The sequence below is a fragment of the Pholis gunnellus genome (assembly GCF_910591455.1).
Source record: "Pholis gunnellus genome assembly, chromosome: 12".
NCBI classification, from domain to species: domain Eukaryota; kingdom Metazoa; phylum Chordata; class Actinopteri; order Perciformes; family Pholidae; genus Pholis; species Pholis gunnellus.
The window spans coordinates 4,462,564-4,483,165 of NC_136539.1; the positions used below are offsets into that span (position 1 = coordinate 4,462,564).

Consider the following 20,602-nt stretch of genomic DNA (forward strand, 5'->3'; position numbering starts at 1 on the left):
AACAAAACGGCACAGCGCAGACGACCATGTAACCGGCGCAGGCATCCAACACACCTGCCACACACACACACACACACACACACACACACACACACACACACACACACACACACACACACGAAAAAGTTTCTCATAAGAGTAAAAAACAACAACTAACATATTGCTTTTCCTCTATAGATCCCCCCCCGCCCAAGAACGAAACTAGAGCCTGATACACAGACCATGGTCTTTATTTCTAAATGGTACAAAGCCGGAATTAGTGAGATAAAACAAAAGCAAGTGGAAATATGGGGAAAAAAATGATTTTATGGCACACAGGGGTCCCAATAGGCTCCCTTCAGGGTGTGGGGTGTTTAAGCTGGTCCAGTTTGCGTCGCAGCATGTTGTAGTTGTCTCTGGTCCCGGGGGCCTCGGGGTCCAACTTTAGAGACAGCTCGTAGTGTTTCTTTGCCAGCTCCAGCTTCCCCCAGCGATGATACAGCACAGCTGAGGGGAATATAGAAACGCTGATCCAGCTGAGAAGCAGCGACCGTCCTAAATCTATGTCTTCTGCCAGCATGCACGATTGTTCTTTTAGCTTTTGACTGTGTTGACTATCGGGTGCAACCAAAGTTGCCGTATAGCTTACCTAAATTGCCATGGCAACTAGCAGAATTTGGGTTGATCCGGAGAGCATGAAGGAAGAAGCCTTCTGACTCCTGAGGACAGAAAAATAACAATTATCTTCCCCTTCACTACCACTCCTCACTTTACAGCAGACACTGTGAGGAATAAAAGCATCAACATAAAAACAAATCATATTCTGAGTTGAGATGTTTATTCAACACTGACTGACCTTATATTTCTGTAACTTCCCCAGGACGTTAGCCAATGAAAACATGATGGTGTGGTCGTTGGGGAGGAGCCTCAGCGCCTCTCGGCCGATCAGCTCTGCTTGACCCAAGTTACCTCGAAAAGCAGAACAGACAAGTACACCAAACGTTCGTGGAAGTAGATGCTCACGTGTATTTTTACATGGGCCAACATATACGCTACTAAAACGGTGCGTTAACGTCCATACACAGTTACCAAAACACAATTGTAATAACAGCCGGTACGGAGAGAATCTGACTGCAGTGTCTAAGGCAGAGTTTTTCCCTCTCCACACAGGAGCGGTTTAGTCTCCTCATTAAGGTTGAACACAAGGCCCACTGAGTTATTGATCTCTGTCACAGGAGCGTCTGATGTCTGGCCAGAAAGGGAGAAAGCGAGCGAGAGAGAGAGAGAGAGAGAGAGAGAGAGAGAGAGAGAGAGAGAGAGAGACGGACAGTCAGAGAGACAGACAGCGAGACAATGACAATCACGTCCTGAGTCATGGCCTGTGCCCTTCAGACACAGCTTGCCAACACGTGACTACATGTGTGACTGTCTGAGCACCTCTGCCTCAATCTACACCGATTCTGCCTTTTGTTTGTGTAACGATCAAAAAGAAGAAGGAAAAAAATATCCCCAATGCCTTGCTATTTGAAAATGACACCTATTGTTCTTTCTTTTCTCTTTTTTGGTTTGGCGGGGAGAGGAGGTGGAATTATTTCTGTCAGATTTAAGGAACAAATGCGGTGGGGGGGGGGGGGGCTGTTCCAGCCTGCGCTTTGCCCACGTTTGATCAGGAACATACCGGGCCCTGATTGGACGGTTCCAGTGCCCTCCCGGGAGACTCCGCCCCCCCACGGGAGCAGCTTCTGACAAAACGGCTCGAGCGTTTGGAAATCAGAGCATTCTCCACACGGCAGGGAAGAGTGCCTTCAAAACTCACAACACAAAGCTTTAATACATAAATTTCAAGCATTGCTGATTCCTGCTCTTCCGGTCTAATCTTGTTGGCCATTTAGATTTCCTGCCTTTCCAAAACAACAACGCCGCGTTTCTCGGCTGTTTAATGCCGGAACAAGCTGTTCTTCAGCACAGAGAGTTCTATGAAAGTAAAGGGACTCTTAAATGATCAGCTATTCACAAACGGGTAAAGCGTATGATTAGTATTATCATTTGTTAGATTTATTATTGATAAATGGCATTACATAGTTTACTTATCACACAAATTATAATATTTCTGATGTAAACAGTTTTAGTAGCATAAAAGAAATGAAAAGTTGTGTATAGTGTTACTGTGTATTGAAAGATCAATTCTGGATATAAAGCAGGATCCAATCAGGAGTTGTGATTTAAATTTGTATTGAATCATTAGCACTTTCTATGTAGTGTGTATACAGTATCTGTGTGTGTGTGTGTGTGTGTGTGTGCATTTTGTCATTACCAGTGTTGTCCAGTAGTATGACCATGTTGTTCCAAGCCAGGCTGTGGTCAGGTTTTAGCACAGTAGCATTCCTCCATGCGTTCAGCGCATCTATATGTCTGTTCAGGTCAGCGTACTATCATGACAAGAGAGAAATAGTGTTCAAATAGTGCCTCTGTATGGCAAACTCTATATTTTCTAATTTGGTTTAAATGTTCTGAGTCAAAGTATCGCCATCCAAAAACTGACTAGAAGCCTCTTTTCTGTGTGTTAAAGCTTGCAGGTTGTGTGGAGTCTCACCAATCGTCCGAGGTTATAGTAGCAGTCCGGGTATTTTTTCCGGAAGCGGATGGCATTCCAATAGCTCTGCTCTGCTTCCTCAAACTTCTGCAGGCTGTTCTGAACTATACCCAGATTCATCCAAGCTGCAGCAAAGTCAGGCCTGCACAGATATGAAAAACAACAAAACACAAAGCTATCAGCAGTGAGCTATCTCAAGATATCTGTAGTCAGAGGTGTGTTCCTGCGTGTTGGCCAACGTACTGAATAGAAACAGCTTTAGACAGCAGCTGCTCGGCCTCGATCAGCTCGTTCCTCTCCTTCAGGATGTTACCCAGGTTGTTCATGGCGTGGACGTAGGTAGGATGAAGCCTGAGAGCCGCAGAGATACGCAGTTAACATGACTCGGCCCCATGCATCTAACATATATTGGCACACAGTTCAACTAGCAAGTGACCAACTGGCTCTCTAATTCTGATGAGGAGGCATACCTGACCGCCTCTCTGTAATATGCGATGGCAGCGGTGGCGTTCTCTCTGTCAGCCAGGTTCTTTCCGACGTTATAGTGGACCTGAGGAATCAGTCATCGTCACGTTAGGCATCGGAGTGCGACTTCGATTGCTCGGCTACAGGTTTATTTCCGCACGCGGGCAGACGTTTTACTGACACACAAAAACACAGATATTCACCTTGGCGTTGAGCGGACAGACAGACAGGGCGCTGGTGAAGAGGCTTTTCTCCGACCGCCACTGGTGACTACGGAGGGCACAGCGAGCTACGTACACACACAACAGCGCGAGCAACGACACACACAGTGGCTTCTGGAATGGGGAAGAGAGAGAGAAACATTTTTAACAGGCATGTACTGTAAATCTTCTTAAGCCTCAAGCTTTAACATTAATTACCTGTGACTCAGAGTTAACGGCCTGAAAATATATCCATGCAACACGTGGATGCCACCTGCTGTTATCATCCCCTCATAGGTGAGTCATTAGTCATTTCTCATGCATCACTGAGTCATGAAAGCTGCATTAACAGGTGGTGAATAAAAGAGTTGGTGGCTTATAGAAAGAGAAAGGTCACTGGTTTGGAATGCTTGCTGGAAACAGAGGCCACGTCCACACTACAATGTTTTAAAACGCATAACTTTTGCTGCGTTGCTGCCTCGCGTCCACACTATTCCCCCGGCGTTTTAGAGCACCCTAAAATTGAGTTTGTAAACGCTGCTGACGCCATTTTAGCTGAAAAAAAAAAACCTCCTGGGGTTGAATTTTAGTCAGGACGGACAGAAACGGAGACCTTTGAAAGCGATGACGCCGTCGCCCACCTTCAAGTTACACGGTTTGTATTTGTCGTTGTACGACAGGGTTGCACAAGGAAATTTAGATTATAGTCCCAATTTGCTACAAACAAAAAAACAACTGCTATATGTGGAGGGTGGAGGATGAGTTGAGGAGGCTCACAGCCAGAGGAAAGAAGCTGCTTTGAAGTCTGGTCAAATGGCAGCTGATATTACGGCAGCAGGCTGAACAGGTTGTGACTGGGTGGGTTTTGTCTTTTAATATCCCCTCAGCTCTTCTCACTAATATCACTGATGCTCAGTAGATGGGTGCCAATGATGTTCTGTGCGGTTTTAATCACCCGCTGGAGAGCCCTCCTGTCCCAGTTTGTAATGATTGGCGCTCAGTAGTCACGATGTGTCCTTCCCTGATTCGACACGCCGCTGTCACATGATCCTTTTCCGGAAGAAAATCAAACGGCATCATCCTCGACTACCGGTGGTCATTTTCAACATAAATAGCGAATTACAGGCGTTGCTGACATTGGTGTCTATGCCAGAGGCTCATGTGCAGATACATTCTGCATTTTATAATGCTACTACTGCAGGACGCGAGCTGTTATTCAAGTGCTTTGCGACAGGCACGGCAATGCCCGGTGCACGTGAATGGTTATGCGATGCGCTAAAACGCGCATGGAGAGGTAGTGGTGTGGATGTGGCCTGAGGGTTCAACCAGGTTTGGTATCATTTACTTCAGTGTGATTTATTGTGGTGTGATTTCGCCCCCTACCCTGTATTTGGACCAGCGGCAGCAGCAGTGTCCCATGCAGTAGGCCAGCAGCAGGCAGTAGCCAGCCGACGACAAGTAGAGCACTCTCTCGGCGATGACGAAGCCCACCCTGAAAAAAATGTTACAGGCCGGCAAAAAAGGGACCACCAGCAGCACCAGGCCCAAGGTCAGTGTCCTGGAAGGAAGAGAAAGAGGTCAAAAAGTGTCTGTCACTGCATGTTGAAGAATTTTAGGCTAAGAAATGGAACAACAAACCACTCCAAAAACCCATCCTAAACAAACTTTCCCCGTCAACCACAGTCCGTCTCTGAACCGAGAGAGAATTTTTAAAACTCAATCGAGACGTGGCGGTCACACTGCGGTGGACACAGTACAATTTTCATAATCAAGAGCGGGTCCGGAGAGGCCCAACATGTGCTTCGTCTCGTCTACAGCGAGTGCGAGATTGGGCTTGTGCTCGCTTACCTCCTTCTCTGGCTGTCCTGCGAGCATAAGGCTTGGCTTATCAAGCCTATCAGGACGCACCAGAGCAGCAGCAGCCACGCCATCCTCCAATCAGTGGCCGACTTAATGAGAGGCACGCAGCCCATGGACCAATCAAAACACAACCACCAGGGACACAGCAGCAGCCAGGCATTCAGAGAGTAGTAGTAATTATAGTTCACTATCTGCCAATCAAAGAGGAGCGGGAGGGGTTGGGGGGAGTGGGAGAGAGTGTGGGGGAAAGATGAGAGGAGAGAAAGCATTTCAAATTCAGAGTCAAAGTCAATCACAGCGTCTCTTGATAAAAAGAAATTACTTGGGGTCGAGCCCAAATATTAGATGTTTGATTAGACCATTAGAGTGAATTCATTGTTGCACAGATCCCGACATGTTTGTAACGTTTCAAGAGATACTAGGAAGGAGGCAGTCATGTGAAGCTTTGGTGTGTGTGTGTGTGTGTGTGTGTTAGAATATTGCATCTCACGTCAAATAACTTCCACAAAAAACAAAACAATAAATAATTCATACTCACTCTAAGGAATATATTTTCTGCAAAAGAGGCAGGGTTGTCTACTTCGGTGAATGCCGGTGGTCCAGTTCCCATGATCCTCCAGCGTGCATAGAGCATTGAGAGTCCCCCAAGACCCATGAGAGCCAATCGCGTGGGCAGTCCCGTTCGCAATATCGCACTCACCTGTCAGAACGATATTACCAAAAACAATATCATCAATGTTTGGTAGTTACTTGTGAGCGCGGTTTAATGCTTACAATGAAGCAAAATTCAAACACTTTTCCATAGATAATGTATGTGACATTAATCATACGAGGGAGTGCATAATTAATGACAGAAGGGAGGGGGGGGGGGGTATGTAAACTGTAACTCACATCGAGTGGATTCTTCCGAAGGAGCAGCCTCTGGCTGAGTTCATACACATTAACATTACAGATCAGGAGGACATCAAAGGCTGCGTTCACACCCTGAAGGAAAATGCACAGAGGAAGAGGGAGGAATGGCATTTAAAATGTATATAGGTCAGCAACTAAAAGGATCTTTGGCTCCTATCATACATTAAGAGGAACATGACACTTTGAGGTTTTTTTCCCCCGACGTGAGAACAGAAAGAGAGATCACGTTAATTGGCGTGTCTTCATAAATGGTTAACATGTGAGCATTTATGGCATGCGAGGTCTCGCTTTTGACATTGTTTTTACTGGATGTGATGAAAGCGTCACAACAGCAAAAAAGAAAAGACTTCTTACCAAGACTGTGATGCCTTGTTCTTTGCAGAGCATCGCGGCAGCACACAGCAAGAGGCTGACCACAACCCACCGGACAGAAAAGCTGTCATCTCTGTCACTCCCTGGGAAACACAAAGCAAAGACCAAGCCGATTAAAAGAAATAACAAGCGGCTCCAGAAGGTTTGATGCTGCCACTATACACACACACACACACACACACACACACACATCACAGTACTGTGTTACAGTTGCACATAAGCAAGGTACCTACCTCTGTTGAAAGCTTTGCAGTAGGTGAGGAAAGAGAGCTGGAAGAACAGAGCGCACAACAGATCCGCTCGACCCACTACGCCGGCCACCTTGTTGAGATGGAGGAGGAAGAAGAGAGACGGAGCAAGAGAATGAAACATGTGACATGAAGGGCAGGAAGAAAACAAGTTCCCTCAAGAAGCGGCATCATCGCACGCATCCCTTCACCAACTCCTGCTTTTACGTCACATTCTCTTTGGCATGGGGCAAATGGATGCTTAATAGACTTAAAAACAAATATATTAGTAAGAAAATAAAAGAATACTCTGCAAACACAAACAGCACTACACAACATATTTAAATATTTCGTATCCAAAAAGGTGTAGGAAGAAGAGGAAACTTATTAACTACCCAGTGTTCACCACGCACACACCTCGATCAGATCAATCAAGAACAATTCAATCAGAATGAAAACACACAAAACAACAATTCAACCGTGACATCCTGTTCCTCGCCTGACTACGATGTCACTTCCCCTCAGATCATCCAGCTCATATCCAGTCAATGTGTTGTTGAAAATGATACCACTTCCTCTCAGATCATGTCGAGTCTCTCGTGTTTTGGATAGTTTAGTAATAATTTTAAGCCAGACAACACAGAGGTAAATAGAACAATGTTTCAGCCGATAATCATTAAAGAGGATACAGTATAGCTAAGAATATCAAAACTGGGTATCGCAGGGTAGAAAGTTAACCAAAGGGAGACTCAAGGTGTCTCACATTTTTTCCTGAACACCATGCGGTTTACTTTGAAGCTTCTCAAACCGTTTCCCTGAGACAGGTTTCCTGAGCCATCTAGGAGCAATCCACGAGCATCAGCCTCTTAGCTACTAACACACTAACATAAGGGCCTGTTGTCCAGTGTGTGGCGGAGCAAGAGGAGCTTCAGAACAACCAAACAGAGCCCTTAGTGCAGCAGGCTTAACCTGTGAATCATGAATTCTACAGTACGGAAAGATATGCGGCCAGAAAGCATGACTGAGCGGTTTACAAGCCTTATGAAGATTGGATTTGTGTTGAATATATATATATATATATATATATATATATATACACATACACACACACATATACACACACACACATTCCCTCTTTTCAACGCAGTAAGTTATATACGGGACTATAAAGGTGTATAACTAAATTTGATTTCGAAGATATTTGACTTTATGTAACATTGCAATTGACTTTGATATATTTTACATGTTTCCAGCATAATTCATGATCCATTATTAAACACTTCCACCTCATTTATCATGAGGTTCGAGTTACTTAAATGATTCCCAAAGATTATACATTTTGTTGTGTATAAAATGCAGCTTCCTTTTATTACAAAACAACAACTCTTTAGTGTACAGTTATTCTTCCCACTGTATCCAAAAAATGTTCAAAAATCTTAACAGGACCAAGCTTAAAAATCTCTCATTACCAGCATTACCGCCTGTGTGTGTGTGTTGTATATGGTGTGTGGGTACAGCATGGTTGGGATCCTGGGGTTGCCTGCTTTGATACATACAGCGGGCCTAAGCCAACAGCCTGCCTGCCTCTCACCCCCCCAGGTCTCACCCAGTCCTTGACCTGCATGATTAAAGAGAATGGACAGGGGGAATAGCTGCCTTCCAGCCGGCCTTTACAGCAAACACACGTACGCCGGCAGGTCAATAAGCATCCCGACGCAGCTAATCATCAGGCCGCGCAGCCGCACGCACCTCGGCCCCGCGCTCCCAGCTGAGACCGGACTTTTGTTCTGGGCATGGAACCACTGCATGTTTAGTATTAAAGCCTCTGGACTAGTGTGTGAAGGTGGCATGTTGTGCTGCTGCAGGGAATCCATGCTGTTTATGCTATTTGTAGCACAAAATCACAACAAAAAGTACAATGTCTCAAGAGGCTGTAACCTGCCTGTTAATGACCCGGCCCAAGTTCCAAACAAGAACGGGAGCGGGCGGGCATAATTAGGGAACTGGTCTGGATCGACACATCAGCGATGTGTTGGGAAAACACCGATGCATATATTCATCTTCAAGATACGCCTTTATTTTGACATTCCCATGGCACATCTACGGGACACCTCCTTCCTACAGTGCCAGTAATACAATTGTCAAATGCTATTTTAGTTGCGAGTTGATACAAATGTAACTAACGGTGTTAAATGGGCTTCTGACATCACATCATATTGATTGAATCAAAATCGTATCGTGCCAGACTCAGCAAATATGGATCGTTGTCCAAAGAATCGATATCCTATCGTGATGAAACTTCTCGTTTACACCCCCGAGGAACAGCTGCATATGTAGGGAAAATAAGCTGATCCAAATATGTAAATTGCCATCATGTGTCACGAGTTTAAATACATTGCAAAGGCTGCTTTTGCTTGTACGTAAGAGTCGAATGAAAAATGTCAAAGTAACGGTGGTCTTAAACTGCAAATGCAATGATCACAACTTCAAAAGCATTGTAGCGTATCCCTCCGAATGATGGTTTGACACTTAACTGATGATTGTGTAATTTATTGATTAATCAAACAAACAACAAACAACTAACAACAACCAACTTAAGAGCTTGTGCCTCTTCGGGGGGGTACTCATCCCGTACCGTTAATATCCATTTCCAACCGTCTTTCTCTCCGTCCGTTACTCTCCGTCCGTTACTCTCTCTCCAACCGTCTTTCTCTCCGTCCGTTACTCTCTGTCCGTTACTCTCTCTCCAACCGTCTTTCTCTCTGTCCGTTACTCTCTCTCCCACCGTCTTTCTCTCCGTCCGTTACTCTCTGTCCGTTACTCTCTCTCCAACCGTCTTTCTCTCAGAGCTGCTTTCAAAATAAAAGCATTTCGTTTTTTGAAAACAATAAAGACAACAACTCAGAAAAACAAGCAAAACATGCAACGAAAAACAACAGATTGCTTGCTACACATGAATTTGGTTATTTACACTCCCACCAAATTATGAATGTTTCATATTACATCATATGAACTATGAATAATTTCACATTAGGAGCGACAATGTCCCTTTGTAGTCTTGAGCTTAAGAAGTCTCTAACATCAGAACTAACTTCTGCACTGGGCGCTCCATTATGGAGAGATTTCTAAGGCGCTCACCCTTCTTGTTCAGTCTCTTATCTCCCACTGAGATTTTCACTCTCCTTACAAGTCCATCCCTACCACTAACAGTCTCTAAGACCCTTGCAAGTCTCCATTCACCTCTGGGCAACAGTTCATCAATGTCCATCACTATATCACCGACACATAGATTTCTCCTCGGTGTATGCCAGCGCTGCCTTGCGATGATGTTGTGAAGATATTCACGTTTCCACCGACTCCAGAACTGCTCGGCCAGATACTGTACGCGACGCCATCTTTTTACGCCATACAAGTCCTCTCTAGGGAACGTTCCGGGTGGCGGAAGAGCTGTTCCGGATTTCATGTTGATCAGATGATTGGGGGTGAGTGGTTCCAGGCTGTCTGGACTGTTTAAGTTATCCACAGTGAGGGGACGACTGTTGACTATGGCCATAGCTTCATAGAGTAGAGTTCGTAGTGAAGCATCGTTGAGTCTGCTATGGGGAAGTGTTAGAGTGGAATTCAACACACTCCTGACAGTCCTTATTTGTCGCTCCCATACGCCGCCTGCATGACTGGAGTGGGGCGCGTTCATGACGAAATCACACTGCTTCTGTGACAGAAATGTACTGAGTCTCTGTGTGTTAAGCTCTCGTAAAGCTGCCTTGAATTCATTCCTTGCACCAACAAAGTTAGTGCCTTGGTCACACTGGATTTGACGGACTGCACCGCGAACTGCAATGAAACATCGCAAGCCGTTGATGAAAGCATCCGTGGACAAATCTTCCAACATCTCGATGTGAATTGCCCGTGAGCAGAAACAGGTAAAGAGTAGGCCGTATCGTTTATGCTGTTTCCTTCCCTCTGTAGCGACAAAAGGACCGAAGCAGTCCATACCACAATATGTGAAGGGTGGGGAGGGCTCAACACGTTCTACAGGAAGGTCACTCATTTTTTGGCCTTCTGGAGGTCTCCGGAGTCTGCGACAAGTCACACACTGGCGAACATATGACGCCACTGCTCGGCTCATTCCAGGAATCCAAAAGCCATTGGATCTGATTTCGTTAATGGTGAAACCTTTTCCCTGATGCTTTGTCCTTTCATGGTTGTGAGCTATTATCAGCTTTGTCACATGGTGCTCCTTGGGGATGACAATTGGATGCTTGAATGAGTCGGCGAGTGTTGAGTGGCGGAGTCTTCCTCCCACCTTGAGGATACCGTCTGTGTCCAGAAACACATCGAGGTGGTGCAGTTTGTTGCAACGCTGTAGTTGACTTCCTTTGTTTAACAGCTTGATCTCTTTATCATATGTTTGACTTTGCAGATCTTGGATTATGACATGTTTTGCACTTTCCTGTTCACTCACTGTAGAAGGTGCGCCTGACTTGATGTTCTTAGTTCGTCGCAGTAGGCGAGCCACAGCCTTGGTGGCTTGGGACCACGATGAGAACTTGGACAAGCGGTCGGCAAGACTCAATGATTCTGTGGTCTTTGTTTGCAGTGTCTGTGCCTTTTTGACTTCTGGATCTCCTATGGGTAAATCCAGTACTACATCTTTAGGTGTAGGTATTTCATTTCCCCAGAGGAATGTGGGGCCCACGAACCAGTTGGAAGTAAGTAGCTCGTTTACAGTTTTTCCCCTGGATGCGCCGTCTGCTGGATTTTCCTTCGTGGGGACGTAAAACCATTGCTGGGGGCTTGTGTGATGTCGGATCTTCTGGACTCGGTTGGCAACAAAGGTGTGAAAGCGCCTTGCATCGTTATTTATGTAGCCTAGGACTACCTTTGAGTCTGTCCAGAAGTACTCTTTCACATCTGCATAACCAAGCTCCTCTCTGAGCATATTACTGATCGTGACTGAAACCACGGCTGCGGTTAATTCAAGTCTTGGTATTGTAGACAACTTTGTGGGAGAAACACGGGCCTTTCCTATCACTAGACAACAGTGAATCTCTCCTCTTTGGTTCCTGACTCTGAGATAAGTGCATTGACCATATCCGCTGGTGCTCGCATCCGAAAAGTGATGTAGCTCTGTTTCCACAACTTCTCCAAATTTGTCAGGTATGTAACATCGAGCTATGTCTATCTTTTCTAAGTTGGCAAAGTCTTGATGCCAGCTCTTCCACCGTGGCTTCAGCATCTCTGGCAGGGGGTCATCCCAGCCAGTACCTTGGCGACACATTTCCTGTAGGATCTTCTTCCCAGTGAGAATATATGGTGCAAGGAAGCCAAGAGGGTCGTATATGGAGGCAACAGTAGACAATATGCCTCTACGTGTCATTGGTTGCTCTTTCAAGGTGTTGTTGAATCTGAAGCTATCCCTCTCTATGCTCCAGTGAATCCCTAACGCTCGCTCGAGTGGCATATCATCGAAGGTCAGATCCTTGGTTTTGGCGTCTATTGCACGCTCTGAGGAGGGAATGCTCTGTAGGACAGCATGGTTGTTTGACACAAATTTGTGAAGACGAAGACCACCTTTGGCACATAACTCTCTTGCCTCATGAGCCAACTGAATGGCTCTTTCTACAGTGTCTGTACTTGTGACTCCATCATCCACATAAAAGTCTCTTGCGACAAACTGGGAACCTATTGGATGAGATTGACTGTTTTCCTTGGCTAAGTATTTCAGCCCATAGTTTGCACAGCCAGGAGATGACACTGCACCAAAAAGATGTACCTTCATACGATATTCCTGAGGTTGTGTGCTTGTATCTCCGTCTTTCCACCACAGGAAGCGCAGGTAGTCGCGGTCGTCCTCCTGAACATGGAACTGATGAAACATTTTCTCTACGTCGCACATGAGCGCAATATGATGTTGCCTGAACCGTATGAGGACACCTGTTAGGTTGTTCATCATGTCTGGACCTGGTAGAAGGTGTTCGTTTAGGTTTGTGCCGCTGTACCTTGCAGAACAGTCGAACACAACCCGTATTTTTTCAGGCTTTTTAGGGTGGTAGATGCCATGATGAGGAATGTACCATCGTTCACCAGGAGTTCCATCTTTGTTTACTTCCTCAACATCACCTCTCTCAATGACTTCTTTCATGTATGCTGTGTAGTCCTTCTTATATTTCTCGTCCCTGTGGAACCTCCGTCGTAAATGACTAAGTCTGATTTCAGCGAGTTTTTTGTTATCAGGTAAGTGTGGCCGCTGCTTAAAGGGCAGAGGCATCTCGTAATGTCCCCGATCATTTTGCCTTATGCCTTCTTTGAGTTTGTTTAGGAAAATGATATCCTCTTGTGAGACAGTCTTGTCATCTCCTTTGGAGTCCTTGAAATCTGATTCCAGGGCGCTTATCACATCCATTGGCGTGACTATTGGGAGTTCTTTTACAGTGACTCTGTGACACAGCCTTGATTCTGTTCCATCGAGGCACTGTGTTGAGCAGCCTACAATGCTCCATCCTAAGTCCGTAAGGATGGCATAGGGCTCGTTGTCTTTTCCTGCTACTACTTGTCTGGGTGTTAGTGTTCTGGGACAGTTATACCCAATCAAGAGTCCTACATCACAGCTGAGAAGAGGTGGCATCTTATCTGCGATCGCTGTTAAGTGAGGCCACTGTTTTGCAGTTTCGTGAGTGGGAATATGATCACGATTCACAGGAATGCAGTCCTTGGTGTAAGAAGGAGGAAGGTTGATGTGAACACCTGAATTGTAACCTCTCACACGTAGTCCCGATACCCTTTCACTTTTCACAATCATGTTTTCTCCAAGCATAGTGGTAAGTTTCAGTTTCACAGGGTATGCGTCTGCTTGTAGTTCCTTGCTTATCTCCTTGTTGATGAAGGTGCTGTCACTTTGAGTGTCTAGTAATGCGTAGACAAGCTGTTCTTTGGCTGGGTTTTCAGCAGAGGACACCCATACAGGAACGATCATGGAAGTGCTGCCTGACTGACTACCTCCAGTGACACTGAGTGCTGTGGCTGCAATGGTTTCGTTTACAGTGTTTGGAGCTGTGTTAGCAAGGGGTACAGACCTTTCTCTACCATCACGTCTTCTGTAGTTCTCATCGTGGAGACAAGTAGGGTGCCTTCCCTTACATATATCACAAGAATGGTGGCGACGACATTCCTTGGCACCGTGGCCTGGTTTCACACATCCATAACACAGCTTGTTATCCTTCACGTATGCTCGTCGATCCTCAAGGGACTTTTCTTTGAAGTCAGGGCACTTGGGAAGTTGATGCTTGTCATCGTTGCACCACAAACAGGGGGACCTTGGTTTTGCATTGTTTAATGTTGACTTGTCACTGTTCATGGCAGTTTGAGTGCTGAAAACATTGGCTTTGTTTCCCTTTGTTTCCTTTATGTATCCTTTGTCATGAGATGAGTTGGCTGAGTGAAGAGCATATATGGAAGTGACTGGGTTGCATGCTATCTCTGCTTCTAAAGACACAAAGTTAGTGAAATCCTCAAAGGTGGGAAACTCTTTTCCTTCCATTAGGGCTATTGTAACCCGACGATTCCAACTTGATGCTAACCAGTCAGGAACCTTTTGTATTAGCTTTACGTTTTCTTCGCAGTCACTTAATATTTCTAAACCCTTCACGTGGGCCATGGCTTGCAGACAAGCACTTAGGAAGTCCGAGAATGTTCTTAACCCTTCAGCATCCTTGGGCTGAATTTTTGGCCATTTTGATAGCTTGTCCCTGAAAGCTCTTTGGACGACAAAAGGCTGTCCGTAGCGATGGTTGAGCTTATTCCATGCATCCCTATATGCCTCATCATCATTGCGATAAAATGTGCCTTCGAGACATTCATGAGCAGGGCCACTGACGTATTTCTTTAGGTAATACAGTTTATCAGCTGAAGAAATACCCTTTCGGTCAACAAGTGACATGAACGACGCTCGCCATTCAATGTACTGGATTGGGTCTCCACTAAACACTGTGGGCGTTGGCACTGGGAGTCTGTTTATGGCTATGCTGTCTTGGATTGCTTGGGCTAGACAGGACATGTCATTAGTGGGCGCTGGTGTCACAATGTGAGGATTTTGATGGTATATAGCAGGGTTGAAAGGAATGATGGGGGGTCTGTTGTTCTGCTGAATGGACTGTCTATCAGTTTCTTGTCTGATTTCTCTGTCGTAGATCTCCAGTCTAGCACGAGCAACTTCCATATCTCTTTCTACTTGTAGACGCTCTAATTCAGACGTCTGCTTTTTTAATTCCTTCCTATGGTTTTCCTCCATTATCCTTATTTTTTCCTTTTGCTTTCTTTCTTCTTGCAGTATTTTAAACTGAGCCTCCTTTGCAGCGAGCTCTGCGGCTGCCTCAGCCCTTTTTGCAGCTAAGATCGTTGACTCAGAGTGGTGACTGCCACTTGACTGAGAAGCTGTGCCATATACTGAGTACGCATAGTCATGGGCATATAACTGACGGAGACGATGCCTTTCACATACTTCGTTCATTGACTATCTTCATGACGTCTTTAGTCACAGCCTCACATGCATCAATCTTGCGTCTCAAGTCAGTGGATGGTGTGGCACGCTCTCTTATTTCACTGTACGCTCTCATGACATCATCCATTCCTTCTTCAATGTTGTCTGCTATTGTAGACAATTCGGTGTCTGATATGTCTTTCTTTAAATTTTCTTTGGATGTTCTGATTTTAATTTTCCATTGATCATACAAGTTTAGGAGTCTTTTTTCTTTTTTACTCAGTTCATCCTGTTGGTAGGCAAGCATTTTCTCCGTTTGTACAATATGACGTTCTGATCGACGTGGTAATGTAGCATCATCCATTTCAAGTTGAAGCTCAGCTAGCTGTTTTTCCTTACATTCAATTTCCTCCTTTAATTCCTGCTTCGACATTACTTCATAATCCTCCAGATGTAGTAAGCCTCTAATTTCTTGTATTTCCGTTTGTAGCTTATATATCTGATCCTTTATGGAATCCATTTTGAATGTATTTTTCCTTACCGCTACTGTTGACCATCAAGCTAGGTGCTGCAACTCGCTGCTCTGTGGCCGTTCCGTCTTTTTTCCAGAAGTAGCGAGGTGTAGCAGATGAAGGTGAAGCTCTTACTGAAGCGTATCCCTCCGAATGATGGTTTGACACTTAACTGATGATTGTGTAATTTATTGATTAATCAAACAAACAACAAACAACTAACAACAACCAACTTAAGAGCTTGTGCCTCTTCGGGGGGGTACTCATCCCGTACCGTTAATATCCATTTCCAACCGTCTTTCTCTCCGTCCGTTACTCTCTGTCCCACCGTCTTTCTCTCCGTCCGTTACTCTCCGTCCGTTACTCTCTCTCCAACCGTCTTTCTCTCCGTCCGTTACTCTCTGTCCGTTACTCTCTCTCCAACCGTCTTTCTCTCTGTCCGTTACTCTCTCTCCCACCGTCTTTCTCTCTGTCCGTTACTCTCTCTCCTACCGTCTTTCTCTCCGTCCGTTATTCTCTGTCCGTTACTCTCTCTCCTACCGTCTTTCTCTCCGTCCGTTATTCTCTGTCCGTTACTCTCTCTCCCACCGTCTTTCTCTCCGTCCGTTATTCTCTGTCCGTTACTCTCTCTCCCACCGTCTTTCTCTCTGTCCGTTACTCTCTCTCCCACCGTCTTTCTCTCCGTCCGTTACTCTCTGTCCGTTACTCTCTCTCCAACCGTCTTTCTCTCAGAGCTGCTTTCAAAATAAAAGCATTTCGTTTTTTGAAAACAATAAAGACAACAACTCAGAAAAACAAGCAAAACATGCAACGAAAAACAACAGATTGCTTGCTACACATGAATTTGGTTATTTACAAGCATTTACATAATATCACGTAGAAAACATCGTTAACAAAACAAGTGCAAACTTCACTTAAGTCCTCTGCTGTTACAGACAGGAGAAATCTAGTTTGTGCTGTGTTGTCTCACTCCGTGTGTGGATGTGCAAAAGGTACAAACTGTCGACCTCATGATCTAGATGAAGTTCCACGCTAACACTTCAGGTTTGTCACTTACTGAGTCAAAAGAAAAATGGAAGCAGCTAAAGTAGAAAATGCACCTCTGAGACAAAGTGGAGGGAAAATCTATTACGGTTCAACAGTTGCACACTTACAGAATATGACAGTGTCATATTGGACGATGTGACATTTTGTCATACTGAACCACATCAAGAGAAAGGATTACTTTATCCACCCAGGGTTCCTTCAGCTTAAGGCGAGTTAGATTTATGACTTTGTAAGACTTTCTTTAAGACCAACTTTACAATAACCGAACTGAGCCGTCTGTTTGCGGGTTGACTTGGCAGTGTTGCGTTTCTCACTCTGCATGTGGGATTCCACTGCTTTGATGCCCAACGCGCCGACTTTGAAGCGCTTCCTGCACAAAATACGCTGCGCCTCTTATACGGTGGCTGGTACCGCCGTACCGCAGAATCCTGGTTGAATAGTCAATTTAAAATCATAGTCATTAAAATGTGCACTTTCATGTCCTTGCTAGCTAGCAGACCAGTGTTGTTGCTTCCGCTTTCCTGATCTGCATCAGGCATTTTGTAAATAATCCCAAAAAGAGATGTTAATAATTATTTTACGGTTTTAAATTGCAATGTCAGAAAGAAAAAGATGAATTAAGTCCTAATTTGTTTGTCCTCACACTTTTAAAATATTGATTTAATAATAATTAAGGTCTTATTTTTTTAAATAAATGGGAACCCTGTTCACCACACACACTGAGCTTTTATCACCCCAGACAACTGCTGCTGTGAAACTAATGATCCCATGTACTGTGTTAAAATATACGGTTTGTTTTTCTTTTTACTGTATTTGGTGATCAGTGCTTTCTTGCAACATTATTTTTTAGACACCATTATGTCATTTCGTTGGTTGTCTGAGGACTTCTGAGAACACAACACGGTTTGGAGCATGCTTTTGCTGTTGTGCAAACACCAGCTCTGGTGTCATCCACTCTAAAGTCTGGCACTATTCTTTCTAACAATGCATCTAACAATGCATCCCAATAACTCTATTTGTAGCTCTACGTATGGTTCAGTGCTGCGGAGTTGCAGCACGTTATTCTCTACTGACAGCATTGCATGTACTGTTCTGTGCACAAACAATATAGTGCATCCTGTTTCACCGTGGGAGCCCGAGCTTGATGCACTTTATAGAAATAAAAATAAAACACTTTTGAACTCAAACTCTACTTACACTTTCTGTGTGGACCGGGTGGGCGGCGAAGAGGAGGGCGGCGAGCAGAGAGGTCTTGGGTGCGTGGTTCAGTATCCTGCCCTTCTCGTCATACGACAGACCACCAATCAGTATAGCAAACACGTCAATCATAAGGGCAGATATGACAGCGTGGAGGATGATGTTCAGCACGTGGAAGCCAACAGGGTGCAGGCCTCCCGCCAAGAGGTAGTTCAGCCTGCAACAGCAAGAGGGGCGAAAGACCTGCTGGTAAACGTTAGGCGGCTGGAGGAAAGTGCAGAAGTGTGTGAGAGCTGTTGTAAACATGATAGCTTTGTGCCAATTCAGTGTGAAAATAGGAGCATTAGTCACTGTTCTATCTTTAAGTATTGTTACATAGAACTGTAACTATGACCATGTTGCTTTGCAGCAGATAAGACAGTATTCTTGTGGTTCATACTCAAAGACTTGGAAGATTTTATATTCTAAAAACATTCAATTTGGTATTGGATGCCTTAGAAACAGAAGTCTACATTTATTTGTTGTCACCCAAATCGAATAGCTTACAGGATATTAAATCTTTGTTTCTTTATAATGAATGTAACACTTGACTTTGTATTTTTATAGGGCTTGTATAAAGCAAATAAAACAGTCCATGACTATGACATATGATTTAACAGTTAATTACAATCCCTCGTCGGCATTGGTGAGGTTGGTTTACGGCGTTTTGCTGGTTACACTCGTCTTTTTGCTTCATAGAAGTACGATTTGTTTTTACGCCCTCTGGCGTTTCAGAGAATAACGCAACAAAGAGCACGTTGAGCATAAACAAGCTTGAAGCGTGCGCGTTATCTGCGGAGGCTCGCTCTACGGTGCCACGCGCACATTTAAACAAAGCTTCAGTGTGCGTGATTAAAGCCTACACGTTGTTAAGACTGCATTGAGCTCCAGCAGTAAGAGCAACAGGAGGCACCCTGCCACGGCACCAAGCAGCACTAGACTCACAGCAGCTCAGCGTTCGACAAAGCCACATTTTGTTTGACGCCTCTGTGCAGGTCTAGGGTTTGGTCTCATACCTACACACAGTGGAGGAGGAGGCCTGCAGCAAAGAACTTCAACAGACTCATGTGAAAATTGTGTTTTTATGGAAAGCTCATGATACACGTAGTTATGCATGATTCCTTATTTTCCTGAGTTGCTACAACCGAGGAGGAGAGTGCAAAGTCAGCACGACCCATAGAGCCACATCTATGGGAAACACACCAGTGTTAAATGAACCGTAATATTCCTTTAACATAACACACCCTAATGGTTTAAGTGATGACAGGCAGTACGTTGTAGTGTCCTGTTAAACAACATGAACACCTGCCAGACGATCAGTATAATTGTTTGTAACTATTGTCTTAACATCTGTGTTGGAGCACACACAGTAGATATATTACCTAAATGTAAGGACAGTGAGAGGTCGGTAGGATTTGTGACTAGAGTTGCTACTCAGGTTGCTTCCCCAGAAGTCATTGCTCCAGATGTTGTTCAGAGGCGTTGCTGGTTTCAAGTCCTAGAACAGAAACACAAAATTAGACCGATAACGACGCTGTCACTCTGTTGATGCTGCAGAAGCAATGTCATGAAATGGCTTTTTAGAAAGGGAAACGTACCTTGTTGTTGACAATTGCTTCAGAGTCATCAAACACAAACTCCCCGTCATAACTGTTCATGAAGCACAGGAGTGCCACCAGGGCCACAGTGACCTTGGCCTGGACTGGAGCAAGCTTTGGAATTGGTATCTGGTGATCCCAATACACTTCAGATAATGCCATGATGCACCGGGTCTTTGGTCATTCTGTGTCATCATCTAGTGCCTGAGGGGAAGAGAATGGGTGCAGGCAGATAGCGTCATGCTGAGTCCGCTGCCACAAGCAATAAAAGCATACACACATGCTCAATAAAAACTGAGAACAGGCGTAATAGGGAAGCACAGTCTTTATACACTGGGTAGATTCATACCTCATCTTGTGGGAGACGTATTGTGAGAGGTCACTGTGCCTTGTGTTACTCCCATGTTAGCTTTGCCAGCTGGCTAACTAGCAAACGTAAACGTTACCTCGCGGAAGGAGCCAACAGTCGGACGGGCACGCAGACGTGGAAGAATGGCTTTGCACTTTGTAACAAAGACGTTATATTATCACGCTGCCACTGACACACGGAGGGGGACGTTACCTTGGACGTAAGCAGGCTAATAAAGCATGACTTTAGCATGTCTTGTTAGCGGGTGCTGTTCGGATTTGAACGGTATGAACATGACAGGTGCGCGGGAGTGCATGTATCGGCAACACGCGCTATCTTAATTTGAAATATTTTGCCGAACATTATGAAGATTTTCAGTCACATAACGTTACCCGGCGAGGTGCAGACGGAAAGCTCGCAGCTGTAAACAAATATACACGCTCGGGCTACAACACTTCCGGTATAGCGTAGCTGTCACGTGTTTATTTTCAGCCAATAGATGAAATCAGGATGAAACGATCTTCTTCTTCTGTTTTTTTCCCTCCTCTTCTTCTTCTCGTGCCAGCTTTTACAGGTTACACAGAGAAACACATACAATTCAGTCATACAATACAGTTAATGATACAAAAAAATACAAACTGAAAAGGGGACAAGCTCTTCAACCCCTTCCCTCAGGTCTCCGGGGTGATCTGGAGCTGATTAAACTCATTCTACAGACTGTATAGCAACAGGTTACCAGATCTATTGGTCTGGCCCCGTCTATTGGTAAAGCT

The 20,602-nt window shown here is 44.8% G+C and overlaps 1 protein-coding gene across 1 annotated transcript; it reads right to left on the reverse strand.

Moving 5' to 3' along the window:
* Window positions 1-214: 214 nt before the first annotated feature.
* Window positions 215-20,283, reverse strand: tmtc4 (transmembrane O-mannosyltransferase targeting cadherins 4). Its single transcript, XM_079170542.1, has 18 exons — window positions 19,830-20,283; window positions 19,481-19,684; window positions 19,265-19,380; window positions 17,844-18,060; window positions 6,615-6,702; window positions 6,364-6,464; window positions 5,989-6,081; window positions 5,636-5,797; window positions 5,086-5,288; window positions 4,621-4,795; window positions 3,241-3,372; window positions 3,043-3,122; window positions 2,816-2,923; window positions 2,573-2,714; window positions 2,294-2,408; window positions 836-948; window positions 629-698; window positions 215-486 (listed from the first exon to the last, which is right to left on the reverse strand). The coding sequence occupies exons 2-18, from the start codon at window positions 19,640-19,642 to the stop codon at window positions 338-340; spliced, it is 2,226 nt and encodes a 741-aa protein (XP_079026668.1). The 5' UTR covers window positions 19,643-19,684; window positions 19,830-20,283; the 3' UTR covers window positions 215-337.
* Window positions 20,284-20,602: the final 319 nt, after the last annotated feature.